Consider the following 14226-nt stretch of genomic DNA (forward strand, 5'->3'; position numbering starts at 1 on the left):
CTGGGACTACAGGCACCCGCCACCATGCCCAGCTAATTTTTTTTGCATTTTTAGTAGAGACAGGGTTTCACCCTGTTAGCCAAGATGGTCTCAATCTCCTGACCTTGTGATCCGCCCGCCTTGAACTCCCAAAGTGCTGGGATTACAGGCGTGAGCCACTGCACCCGGGCTCTTTTAGTTATTTTTAAATGTACAAGAAACTATTATTGATTGTAGTTACCCTGTTGCACTACCAAATACTAGATCTTATTCATTCTAACTATATTTGTACCCATTAACCATTCCCACTCCCCCCAACCCCAAAGCTGCTACTTTTCCCAACCTGTGGTAACCACCATTCTACTCTTCATGAGTTCAGTTATTTAAAGTTTTAGTTCCTGCAAAGGAGTGAGAGCATTTGAAGTTTGTCTTTCTATGCCTGCCCTATTTCATTTAACATAATGTTCTCCAGTTTCATCTACGTTGTTGCAAATGACTGGATCTCATTCTTTTTTATGGCTGAAAAGTACTTCATCAAGTGTATATAACACCTTTTCTTTATCCATTTGTCTGCTGATAGACAGGCTGATTCCAAATCTTGGCTATTGTACCTTTGATTTCTTTTTCCTTATTGAAATAGAAATCCACATCCCCAGATGGTTTCACTGGATAATTCTATCAATTGCTTAGATAATTAACACCAATTCTATATAAGCTCTTCCAGAAAACAGAAAGCAAATCACTTCCAAATTTATTTTAAAGTTAAGAAAAATAGTACATGCTGGGCCTGGTGGCTCACACCTGTAATCCCAGCAGGTTGGGAGGCTGATGTGGGCAGATCACTTGAGCTGAGGAATTTGAGACCAGCGTGGGCAACATGGTGAAACAATGTCTGTACAAAAAACAAAAATTATCCAGGCATGGTGGCATGCACCTGTAGTCCCAGCTACTTGGGAGGTTAATGTGGGAAGATTGCTTGGACCTGAGAGACAGAGGCTTCAGTGAGCTGAGATCACACCACTGCTCTCCAGACTGCATGACAGAGTGAGACTCTGTCTAGAACTTGCAGTCTTTTGTTGAATACTAGTGATGAGTGCCTTGTTGTTGATCTTAGAGAAAAAGCATTCAGTCTTTATTAAATATGATAGCCACAGGATTTTTCTTTAAATATTTTTTATTCAGTTGAAGAAATTCCTCTCTAAGTTTTCTGATGGTTTTTATCATGAATGGGTGTTGGACTTTGTCAAATGCCTTTTCTGCAGAATTCAGTTGATAATCTCATGTGATTTTTCTTACTTAGCTTGTTAATATGATGGATCACATTGATTGGTATTTGAACATTGAACCAGCCTTACATTTCTGGGATAAACTCCACTTGGTAATGGTGTATAATTCTTTTTATATATTGCTGAGTTCCATTTATATCTTGTTAAGAATTTTTGCACATATATTCATGACTCATGTTGGTCTATAGTTTTCTTTCTTTGTATTGTTTTCCTTTTCCTTTTTCTTCTTCTTCTTCTTTTTTTTTTCTTTTTGAGATGGAGTCTCGCACTTTCGTCCAGGCTGGAGTGCAGTGGCACCATCTCGGCTCACTGCAAGCTCTGCCTCCCCGGTTCACACCATTCTCCTGCCTCAGCCTCCTGAGTAGCTGGGACTATTGGCGCCCGCCACCATGCCTTGCTAATTTTTTTTTTTTTTTTTTTGTATTTTTTTAGTAGAGACAGGGTTTCACCGTGTTAGCCAGGATGGTCTCGATCTCCTGACCTTGTGATCCGCCCGCCTCAGCCTCCCAAAGTGCTGGGATTACCGGCGTGAGCCACCATGCCCAGCCTTTAGGCAATCTTTTATTTTCCTCCTGCAGTGAAGTAACTTTATCAGAACCTCTTCTGGATACTTCTAAATACCTCTAAAAATAAATCTCCCAATTATTCTATTTTATCCTAGAACCCGATTTTTCTTTTTCTTCTTTTCTTTTTTTTTTTTTTTTTTGAGATGGAGTTTTGCTGTTGTTGCCCAGGCTGGAGTGCAATGACGCCTAATCTCAGCTCACTGCAAGCTCCGCCTCCCAGGTTCAAGCGATTCTCCTGCCTCAGCCTCCTGAGTAGCTGGGAATACAGGCATGTGCCACTGCACCCGGCTAATTTTTTATTTTTAGTAGAGATGGGGTTTCTCCATGTTGGTTATGCTGGTCTCGAACTCCTGACCTCAGGTGATCTGCCTGCCTCGACCTCCCAAAGTGCTGGGATTACAGGCGTGAGCCACCGTGCCCAGCCAGAACCGGATTTTTCTAATTGAGCACACAAATAATTTAGTTCAGGCATTTCAAAGTACTCTACTTTGGCCATTGCAATTTTGGTTCTTCGTGAGTTCTTCAAGAGACAATTTTTCTAAATAATGACAAGAAGTAAAACCGTAAGTATTGTACATGTATCCAGCTGGAGTCTCTAAAGATGGACCTCTCCACAAGGAGGACTCTATTTTAGATGGCTGATCGCCTATAATTTGCATTCTCCTCTTAAGTGAAAGGGAAAGATGTTTTGGATCAAATGTATTATTTATGGGAATAGCTCCCCAGTGTGTTATCCTTGGATCAGTTCTTTCCTCTTAAGTGTCTCAGTGAAACCCAGAAATTCTGGGAGCTTAAGGCACTGGGACATTAGTACCTTATATATATTTACTGAATTTAAGCAAATTTTGCTGTATGTTCTTCTTTGGGGATCCCCTGTGTGACCATTTCTCCTCACAAGTGATAATCTCTGGCACTCCTACAAGACCTCAGTCACCTAAGGTGCCTTTTGGCCAGGATGAACAGTGTCCGTTGCCTTCAGGACTTATCACATTCTCATGAAGATTTTTTTTAATTAATTTTTTTTTTTTTTTGCAGAGACAGGGTCTCACTATGTTGCCCATGCTGGTCTCGAACTCCTGGTCTCAAGTGATCCTCCAGCGTTGGCCTCCCAAAGTGCTAAGATTACAGGAGTAAGCCACTGTGCCCAGCCAATAAAGGTCTTTTATAAATTTTTGGTCACTCAAAAAAAGAATTTTAACGTGCCAAATTGAAATGAGCTTCAAAACCTGGCTAGTTTAAGGTCACAATTTTGCTTAAGCCACAGAAATTCACATCTTCTTATTAAAGGGAAACTGCTTTTCCTTTAACCAGATTTTGCATGACAGAAAAGGTTGCAAACTTTAGCAAGTAAGGCAAATAAAACCTTAACCTTAATAAAGAATGAAACCATAAACCTGCAAACAACAGAATCTCTAGAGAGATAAGAAATGAAACTCCTACCTTAAAGCTTTAAAGTAGAACTTTAATTCCAGCCCCATTGAGTATGGAATCAGGTCATTTGAACAATATATGAATCTCATCTAAGCCAGGAGATTCAAAATGCAAGAGGGGTCTCACTTAGGGCTCCCATAAACCCCAGCAACAGTCTGTACTGGTGCCACCTATCTGTTAGAAAAACAGCAGGAGTCAGTGGCAGAAGCTAACTTCAGGTCCCATCTGGGTCACTAGTATGTCAACCTGAAATAATTTAAAGCATCAGGATCCAGTTTAAGAGTTTATTCAAGCACAAAGTTGAGGATGAATATCCAGAAATACAGACCCCAAAGGAATGGGGTCAGTGATCTAAAGCTGAAAAGTTATGGTCTTACTTACATAGGCAGCAAACAAAGAAATTTAACAGAATTACATTTTTCATACAAGGGTAGTTTATGAGTTACTGCAATTTTATTAGTTATAGCTTTCTTCCTTCCCAATTTAAAGGAGTATAGGAGTATATTTAACATTTTATTTTAGACAATGTGATAGTTGTCAGGTCACTGTGTAAGAGAAGAAAGAAGGAAGCTAATCTATAATGAAGACCAACAGTTAAGAGGGAAAGGGTCTTCTCCGGCATCCTTTAGTCTTTTACAACATTTTATAAAACAATGTAGGTAAAGAAAAAGCTAATCATAATTACAAGAACAGAGGTTACAGCTGCCTGGGTTACAGCTGTCTGTCATATGACTTGGGCCTCATAACCACATTTCTTTAAGGTTCAAAATAATTTAAAGTTCCAGCCACTTTGATTTTGAATTTCTTATTTTCACATAACAAACAACCTCAACATCTCTGTAGTTTATAATCTCATTTACTTATTTTTTCTCACTCACAGGTCAGTGGTTCAGTTGGAGTTTGGCCAATCTTAGCTAATCTTGCATCCAAGATGCAGACTGGGCTGAGATCTACTTTATACATGCCATCCTGAGCTCCAAGCTCAAAAGGCAATGGCTAGGGGGGACAAATTGTACTCACGGACACAACAGAAGTGCAAGAGTACAATCCAAACAATGTGGAACAGTTAAATTTCTGCTCGTATCACACTTCTAACATCCAATGAGCTGAAGCGAGGCACAGGGTGAAACCTGGAACCAAGGGGTGAAGAAGCACGGTCAATCCACCACAAAGCCATGGCAAGAGTGTAGAGGAATAGAACTCCTACAAGGCCTTAAGACTTGGGACCAATTATTCAATCAACTACAAATCTAACCTTTTTTATACCCCTTTCTCAGATGATGCCTGGATTACCCCAGTTCTGACTTACTATAGATTTTATATATTTAAATTCTGACTTTTTTTTTTTTTTTTGAGACAGAGTTTCGCTCTGTTGCCCAGACTAGAGTGCAGTGGCACGATCTTGGCTCACTGCAAGCTCTGCCTCTGGGGTTCACGCCATTCTCCTGCCGCAGCCTCCCGAGCAGCTGGGACTACAGGCACCTGCCACAACGCCTGGCTAATTTTTTGTATTTATAGTAGAGATGGGGTTTCACCGTGTTAGCCAGGATGGTCTCAATCTCCTGACCTCGTGATCCACCCGCCTCGGCCTCCCAAAGTGCTGGGATTACAGGCGTGAGCCACCGTGCCCGGCCTAAATTCTGACATATTTTTAATCCCAGAAGGCTTTATTATTTTTGTGTCATGCAGTTAACTTTCATTTAGATTTACCAATATATCCTTTTTGTTGAATTTTATCCATTCTATATCTCTGAGCTTCCACTTGAGAACATTTTATTTTTACCTGATAAAAACCCATTAGTATTTCCTTTAGTTTAGATCTTTTGGTAACAAATTTTCTCAGATCTTGTTTGTCTGCCAGTGTCATTATTTTCTTTATTTTCCCTTCCCTTCCCTTCTTATCTTCTTCCTTTCCTTTCCTTTCCTTTCTTCCCTTCCTCCCTTCCCTTCTCTCTTCCTTTCCCTTCCCTTTTCTTTTTTGAGACAGAGTCTCACTCTTGTTGCCCAGGCTGGAGTGAAGTAGTGCCATCTCAGCTCACTGCAATCTCCGCCTCCCGGGTTCAAGCAATTCTCCTGCCTCAGCCTCCTGAGTAGCTGGGGCTACAGGCATGCACCACCATACCCAGGTAATTTTTGTATTTTTAGTAGAGACAGGGTTTTGGCACAGATGGGGTTTAGCCATGTTGGCCAGGCTGGTCTCGAACTCCTGACCTCAAGTGATCTGCCCACCTTGGCCTCCCAGAGTACTGGGATTATAGGCATTAGTCACCGTGCCCAGCCTAATGTTGACATGGAAGTGCTGGGTAGAGAAGGATGTGGTCCCTTTAAATGCTATGGAAAAGGGGAAGGGAAGTGCTGGGTAGAGGAGGGCGTGGCCCCTGGCTAGGGCTCCACCCCCTACGGACCTAGGTGAGGACAGGCATTTTCTGCCCAAATGCTGTGTTTCTCAAGACCATCCTGGCCTGCCAGGCCCCCATCCTGTGCCTATAAAAACCCCCAGAGACCCTAGCTGGCAGACACACAGGTGGCTGGACGTTGAGGGGAGGGGATCGACACACAGGTAGCTGGACATCCAGAGGAAGGCACTGACAGGAACCAGCACGCTGGTGAAGCTGAACAACGAGGAGTTTGGCTGGGGCAGTTGGAGGAGAGCCCAGGGCTGGTGAGCAGCGCAACTCCAGGGAAAATCCTTCCCACTACATCCCCTTCTGACTTCCCTTTCAGCTTCCGCTAAGAGCTACTTCCACTCAATAAAACCTTGCACTCATTCTCCAAGCCCAGGTGTGATCTGATTCTTCTGGTACACCAAGGCGAGAACCCAGGATACAGAAAGCCCTCTGTCCACGTGACAAGTAGAGGGACTAATTGAGCTGGTTAACACAAGTCGCCTATAGAGGCAAAACTAAAAGAGCACCCTGTAACACACGCCCACTGGGGCTTCAGGAGCTGTAAACATTCACCCCTAGACACTGTTGTGGGGTTGGAGCCCTACAGCCTGTCCGTCCATATGCTCCCCTCGAGGTTTGAGCAGTGAGGCACTGAAGAAGCGAGCTACACCCCCATCGCACGCCCTGCAAGGGGGACAAGGGAACTTTTCCAGTTTCAACCTCATTATTTTATTTGACCACTTTGAAGATATGATTATTCTGTGTTCTGCTTCATTGTTTGAGAAGCCAGTAGTTAAGCTTAATTATCTCTCCCTAGAAAGTAATCCATTGTTTTCCCTCTGGCTTCTTTTAGGTTTTTTTCCCCTGGTTTTGAGCTATTTCATTATGATATGCCTAAGTATATTTTGCCTTAATTTACACATTCCAGTTAAAATCTGTAATGCTTCTGGAAATTGAAGATTGATACCCTTCATCAATTTTCAAACCCTAAGCCATTATCTCTTTAGATATTGCTTCTGTCTCTTTCTCTATACTTCTAGGACTTCAGTTACCTGTATGTTAGACCTCTAAATGTGTCCTCTATATCTAATTTATTCATATGCTTTATTTTCTGTCCGTTTATCTCTGTGCTTTAATTTAGATATACTCTTCTGACTTAACTCTACCATCACTAGCTTTCTCTTTTCAGAGGTGTATAATATGCTAACACTATGTGTTAAATTTTCACAATTTCAGTTATTTCAGTTCTAGAATTTCTATTTGGTTCTTTATAATTTACAGGCTTGTGATAAAATTCTTAACCTTGTCTTTTATCCACTTAACCATATTAAGCATAATTATTTAAAAGTCTTTGTGAAAACTCCATTTTTTGATCCCCTAGAGCTCACTTGTCTGTTATTGTTCTTGTTTTTGTTTCAGATACAGGGCCTCATTCTGTCACTGAGGCTAGAGTGCAGTGGTGTGATCTTGGCTCACTGCAGCCTTGACCTCCTGGTCTCAAGCCGTCCTCCTGCCTCAGACTCTGGAGGTGCATGCTCAGCTAATTATTATTATTATTATTAGTTTTTTAGAAACAGGGTGTCACTATGTTGTCCAGGCTTGCTTTTGTTTTTTGCAATCATTTTGTCTTTTCTCCTTGGATGCCTACTTATTTTTGATTCAGTGTTGAATACTGCATGTGAACAATTGTAGAAGTAATTTGAGACCATGGATGAGGTTATCATTCCCAGAGAAAATTTACATTTGCTGCTGGCAAGAACTGACATGATTTGAATGGAGTCCCAAACAACTTGTCCCAAAACAGTACAGTGGGATACCTCCTTGGTGGTACCAAGCCTCTAAATTTTGTCATCCTAGGGCAATGAGAGTGTTAAAAGTGCTGCTCAGAGTCCTAGTGTCTCAAACATTCATCCGGAATTGGCAGATGGCTTTCAAGAAAAAGCAGCCACAAACCACTCATCTCTCTCATGTCCTTTCTCTCTGATATTGGCCTCATAATTATTCACTGCCTTTTTAGTTCTCTGAAGCTGTCTGAAAACTAAAGTCCTCCATTGACTTTTTCTTTTTTAAAGACAGGGTCTTTCTCTGTTGCCCAGGCTGGAGTATAGTGGTACGATCATAGCTTACTGTAACTTTGAGCTCATGGGCTCAAGTGATCCTCCTGTTGCAGCCTCCCAACTAGGCCTATAGACATGCATCACCATGCCCTGCTAATTTTTAAATTTTTTTGAAGAGATGGGGTTGACCAGGCTGGTCTTGAACTCCTGGGCTCAAGCAATCCTCCTGCCTCAGCCTCCCAAAGCGCTGTGATTATAGGCCTCCATAGACTTTTCAATTCCACCTATAGGAAAGTCCCATGGGAATTGGAATTTAGCTATAACATGTTGTTTCTTGTACCAGTTATTAAATAATGTCTTTCAGCTCTATTCTCCCTTCCCACCTCTAGAAACTGCTTCTGATGCCAGGGCTGAGACTCTAAAAAACATATTTCTCACTGGCAAACAAAGAAGATCTGATCTAATATTCCCCATTAGACTAAGCCGATAGGTTGATAGAGGGAGACCACAGGGTCGCTTCCTGTGAGCATCACCCCAGCTAGGCTTCTTCAACAAGGGAGTAGCACATTCTTCTCACAGAAGAAGCTGAATCCAGTTTGAAGTTTTTCCAAGACTTGCAGAACCAGCCTCAGTATGCCTTCTCCTTAGACATCTGGGTGAGAGTCTCCCAGTGCCCTCTTTAGAGGGCTTACTCCCAGCTCCACAGCCACCCCTCATCCATAGTGTGTGTCTAAGTCCCATAGGGACCCTCCTCAGAGGTCTGGGTCCCATCCCCATGGGATCTCTCCTCTGGGCTCAATGACCCCAGCCCCAGCTGGTCAACACACCTCAGAGATCTGAATTCCAGCTCTGCAAGCCCTTCCTTTAAGCTGTAATAATTCCAGCTTCTCTTTCATCTTTGAGCTCTAGGGGCGGTAGCTGTGTCCCATGTTTGTACCTCCATATCTTGGGATTTTCCTTTTATTAAGTTAACTTTACTTCCTGTTAATTGTTGTTTATATTCAGTTCCCTCTGTTTAAATAACTGATGCACTTTCTCTCTCTTCTGTGGTTTGAAGGTTTGTGTCCCCTTCAAAATTAATGTTGAAACTTAATCCCGGGCCAGACTTGGTGGCTCACGCCTGTAATCCCAGCACTTTGGGAGGCCTAGGTGGATGGATCACCTGAGGCCAGGAGTTTGAGACCAGCCTGGTCAACATGGTGAGACCCTGTCTCTACTAAAAATGACAAATAAGCCAGGTGCAGTGGCGTGCGCCTGTAGTCCCAGCTACTTGGGAGGCTGAGGCAGGAGAATGGCTTGAACCTGAGAGGCAGAGGTTGCAGTGAGCAGAGATCGTGCCACTGCACACCAGCCTGGGCGACAGAGCGAGACTCTGTCTCAAAAAAAAAAAAAAAAAAAAAAAAAAGAATTGAAAGGTTTTTTTTAGGGTTACTTAGCAAGTTACCTACAAGTGGTGAGAATATTAAAGTCCCTTTCAAGTCAGAACATTTAGTTTTTTTACAAGTATATTAACAACTTTATTTCCTGTTAACTGTAACTATTACTTATATTCACTTCTGTCTATTCAAATAACTGTTGTGCTTTCTGTCTCTTCTATGGTTTGAAGAGACAGAAAGATTTGTGTCTCCTCTAAAATTAATGTTGAAACTTAATCCCCACTTGAGGTCCCGACTTATTAAGAATCCTGTCACTTTGCTTAACTACAATTTTCTTAAATTCTTTCTTTTAGGATATAAACTTTTAGTTTTAATCCCCAAAAAGCCCTGGGGAAGGTGATTTAGGGAGTGATGGTATTAATTACTAAAAGATTTATATAATGTTTTGGGCAAAGGGTACTTGGAGTCACAGGCAGCATCGCCAAAATAAAGAGATTTGGGAAATGTAGTACTAACCACGGCAAAACCCAGCTCTATATTTAGCGGATGAGGCCACATGGATTTTAGAAAGGGCAGGCTGCAGAGGTCTTGGCTAATACTGGAAAAGAGATTTAATTTGAAAGTGAACAGTCTGTTCTATTCCTTAACATATTTTTGGCTACTAGATGGTCAAGCCGTTGCGCAAATAATTGCACCATCCTTGTCTTATTCAAGGTGGGCCGTTCATTTCTTAAAATTACCAGTGAGCAATATGGGAAGCAGCAGAGACGGCTATCGATTACACCGTAGGGAGTGCCTATGCTGAATGCCAAGGGCTTCCCTTTCCTGACAGACATCTTTTATGCAGCTGAATCATCTGTATGCAAAACATCAGCCAACCGTGCCTCGGAAAAACGACTGGCTGCTGGGCAAACCAGGTGTGGGCTCCAGCTTCCACCTGCTACTACTGTCGTGCAGCCACGGGCACTCTGGGTGATCCTCACTGGCCTGGGGCTGGTCATCTGCTGCTAGATGAACCTCGCTGACTCTCAACATTGATATTCCAACACAGTGTTCTCTAGAAACCGCATGAGCCAGGAAAGATGTTTCCTAAAGGAGCAGGGGCCGAGCCTCACGCCGAAACACGTCTGTAACACATACAGTCACGCGTCCCATGCATCCATGCATTCTGAGACATGCGTCTCGGTTGTGGGATCATCACAAGGTGACTTACACAAACTCAGATGGCACAGCCACTACACAACTAGGCAGCTGATGCGGTACGCTGCTGCTAGGCCGCAAACCCGCACCGCGTGTGAAGTGCGTTATTCCGCTGGCACCGTAATGACACACCTGTACGGTATCTCCAAATACAGGAGAGGAAATGTCCTTAGCTAAGCCCTCACCAGAGGACAGGAAGTTTCCAGCTCCGTTATCATGTTATGGGACCACCGTCATATACACGGTCCTCCTCAGACCAAAAGGTCGTTCGTTATACGGCACATGTAGTTCTTCCAAGACCCTTTTCCATGTTTCTGTCACATCCGTGCCTGAGTAAAAAGTGGCCCTGAACTCAACCGTCCAGAGTTGGCGGCAGAACTAGCACCACTGGCCCGCTCCACATGTGGAAGGCGCTGGACAAGGGCCGCCGCAGACCCCGTCAGGCTTAATCCCCCGAAAACCTTTCACTCGGGTAGCTGGCACACACCGCGTCAGGGCAGCGGGCGCGCGGGACTACTTTCCGCGGACCCTCGGAGCGGGCGGAGGGATCCGCACAGGGGCGGGGGACGGGGTGGGGGCGGGGGAGTGGGTGCGGGCCGGGGCGCGGTCTGGGAGGAGGGCGGGGGCCGGGACCGGGAGCCCGGGGTACTGCGCCTGCGCCGTCGCCAACGGTCAGCACGCGCGAGGGGTCGGTGGTCATCCCTGCCGCTGCCGCTGCCGCCGCCGAGGTCCCTCACCAGCCATGGCGCAGATCCTCCCTATTCGCTTTCAGGAGCACTTCCAGGTGAGGCCCGGCGGGCCGGGGGGCCGCCCTGTCAGCCGCGCCTTCGCCGGGCCGGCCTCCTGGGCTTGACCCCGCGCCGCCAGCCCCGCTGAGCCGCTGCCCAGCTGGCCGCGCCGACTTCCGACCTCCCACCTGGGCTGGGGCTGCGGGGTCCCGGGCGCGGCGGCCGCTCGTGAGGACCCGCTCGGATGCCGTCGCCGAAGCCCGTTACCGGCGGGGCCGGCTGGGGAACGGTGCGGGTGGAAGCGAACGCCCCCTGGGACGCCCCACTCAGTGCCCGCGAGGAGGCACAGAGATACCCGCTGCAGGCAGGGCAACCCGAGGGCCGCGCCGATCCCACAGCTCCACGCCCCCCCTTGGCGCCCTGCGGTCCTTATTCGCCCCTGAGTTTGCCTCTGTGCTCGGTTTTCGTCCCCAGGGCGGCTTCGCCTGGCAGGACCGTGAACATGCGTGACCCAAGAGAAAAATTTCTCAGGGCCAAGCCTAAATAGGGCTTTTCAATGCAGTAACACCCCCAAAGCCTGCCTTTTTAATAAGGTCCCAGTTTGTTCTCCGTTTGTTTGTGTTCAGGAACATAAGGACTGGCCCCCTGCTTTGAGCAAAGGCTCAGATCGGGCGTCATGCGGGCCGCTGGCGGGTCTGCCCGGGAGCGGTGCTGGTCCCCACGTTTACCCGGGGAGGTGCGGCAGAGGAGGGATCGCCAGCAGCTCCTCCCTGAATGCTCTGTGTTAAATCATCACACTCCCATTCGTTGCGATTCGCTTACTCTTTTCTAGATGAGGAAACCGTGTCTCAAAAGTGTTAAAGAACTCATCTTCATTCACTAAGAACAGGATTCAGACTCAAGTCTTTTTGACTACATCGAGGAACGTGCTTGCTTGAAAGTTCCTATTTTCATAGTGCAGAGCACTGTTAGCCCTAGATGCAGACGGGAAAGGCCTTGGGAACTGTGTAGTGCAGTCCAGTCCCCTCATTCTGCAGACTGGAAACTTGATATCCAGAGGATCCTGCCAGGGTCACTTGGTTAGTGACACAGTGGAAGTTGTATGGAGGTGGGAGTGCCCTGACATCTGTCCGGGCTTCATTCTGCCACTAAGCTGAGCCAGCGCCAGTCATGTTGAGGTAGCAAAATACTGCTGCTGCTCATAATAATGATGATGATGTAGTTATCATTTACTGAGCCGTTTCTCTTGCCACTCACTAGACTATTGTATTTTATAAATCTCATTTAATTTAATCCTCATGATAACTGAGGCAGATAGTGATATCCTTTTTCTACCATGGGTCACCGAGGTTAATATTCTAATTCATTCAGCTAAAGTTACATGGCTAGTAAGTGACAAAACTTGAGTTCTAACCCAGGTCTGACTCCAATGCCTGTGCTTAACCACTATCTAAATATGTGCTTTTCAAAGGGCAAGAAAGCAACAAGGCATTTTAGGTGTCCGTCAGAGTTTCTGATGTCCATCAGGATTTGTAATGTCCGTCAGAGTTGATGTGTTCCATTATCTGGAAAATGCTTGTGGCTTGTGGTGGGCAGCCACGTGAATGAAAGTCTGTGGTTTGTGGTCTCCAACACTGACTTGGGTCTTTGAGGCTGCTCTGCATTCTGTAGAGCACACACTGAGTCAGCACACACTGCCTTCACTGCAGACATTTCAAAACTTCAGCCTGTTCCTTAAATCCCTGATCCTACCACTCCTGCCTTGCAACAAGCAGATGACTTGGAGAAAACTGAAGCCATAACTGGGATGTTTCTCACCTTTATGGCTGCAGACTTAGATGTTTGTCTGCAGCCACCCTTTCCTGCCTTCCTGTTACCTCGAAAGTAGGTGTCTTTTCTTGTCTATGCTCTGGATCTGGTATCCTTCTTCCCTATAAGGGAGCCTTGTTCAGTCATAGCCTCCCTTTCCTGTATTTTCATCCTTTCTTCTTGTGGTTTCTTCCTGTTTGTGTTGGGCAATGCTCACCTCTCTTCCATCTGTACGACCAGCAAACTTCTTCCCCAGCTCTTGTCCCCACAAAGCTCTTCTCTCATAGCCGGATGTCATGAAAGAGCTGCTTTAGCGCCTCATTATTTTTATGTTCCCCAGTAACCTGCAGTCTGGCTTATGTCCCCATTTTTTCCCCTAAATCTGTTTTTGCCAAGGTTACAAGTCATCCTGCAGGCTTTTTTGTAAGGGCCACATTCTGTCTCTGTCCCATATTCTTACATTTTTAACCTTCTAAAAATATGAAAACGATTTTTAGTTTAGCCATACAAAAGCAGGCTGCAGTTGGCTAATCTTTGCTGTAAAAAATAAAATCAGGCCGAGCATGGTGGCTCACACCTGTAATCCCACCACTTTGGGAGGCCGAGATGGGTGGATCACCTGAGATCAGGAGTTCGAAACCAGCCTGGCCAACATGGTGAAACCTTGTCTCTACTAAAAACACGGTATTAGCCGGTCGTGTTGGCACGCACCTGTAGTCCCAGCTACTCAGGAGGCTGAGGCGGGAGAATCTCTTGAACCCGGGAGGCAGAGGTTGCAGTGAGCCAAAATCATGTCACTGCTCTCCAGCCTGGGTAACAGACCGAGACTCCATTTCAAAAAATAAGATGCGATGAGATAGATGAGATAAAGCCCATCACACCACACGCATCTTCTGTGATGTCCAGCCACATTGGATGCTGCACTTTACTGCCTCCTGAGGGTCTTTTCTCTACTGTTTTTGGTCCCACAGTTTCCCAGGGTTTCTCCTTCCTCTCTGCCCACACCCACTGCCCCGTGGGTGGCTCTTGTGCATAAGCTTAGAATCTGTCTTGAGCCCCTCTACTTTTTCATTCAGGACATGCTGCTGGTGATTTTATCTATTCCCATAAGCTTGATGTTCCCAAGCCATCCGAGTCTTTTCACAGTTTCACTGCTGTGTGTGTGAGAGGCAGTAGCAGGTCCTGGTTAAGAGCACAAACTGAGGCCAAACTGAAGGCACTAAATGTGGACTCAGGCACTTACTGGCTGTGTGATTTAGGGCAATGTTTATAGCTTTTTTATGCTTCTATATCTTCATCTATAAAATAAGGATAAAAGGTATACTTCTTATCTCACAAGGTAGTTGTGAAGTTTTGAGTTAATAAATGTAAAGCATTAAACAATAACTGGTACATAATACAGTAGTC

At 45.3% G+C, this 14226-nt stretch overlaps 1 protein-coding gene across 5 annotated transcripts in view; it reads left to right on the forward strand.

Annotated features, from left to right (window-relative positions):
- The first annotated feature begins 10894 nt into the window (after positions 1–10894).
- The window catches only part of CLTCL1 (clathrin heavy chain like 1), a 111959-nt gene continuing 108627 nt past the window's right edge, over positions 10895–14226 (forward strand). For all 5 annotated transcript variants that reach the window (XM_030815870.1, XM_030815871.1, XM_030815872.1 and 2 more), the window contains exon 1: positions 10895–11066. In XM_030815870.1, the coding sequence (XP_030671730.1) occupies positions 11025–11066 (42 nt within the window). In that variant the 5' untranslated portion in view covers positions 10895–11024. The remainder of the gene's footprint in view (positions 11067–14226) is intronic.

The sequence above is a fragment of the Nomascus leucogenys genome, chromosome 7b (assembly GCF_006542625.1).
Source record: "Nomascus leucogenys isolate Asia chromosome 7b, Asia_NLE_v1, whole genome shotgun sequence".
NCBI classification, from domain to species: Eukaryota; Metazoa; Chordata; class Mammalia; order Primates; family Hylobatidae; genus Nomascus; species Nomascus leucogenys.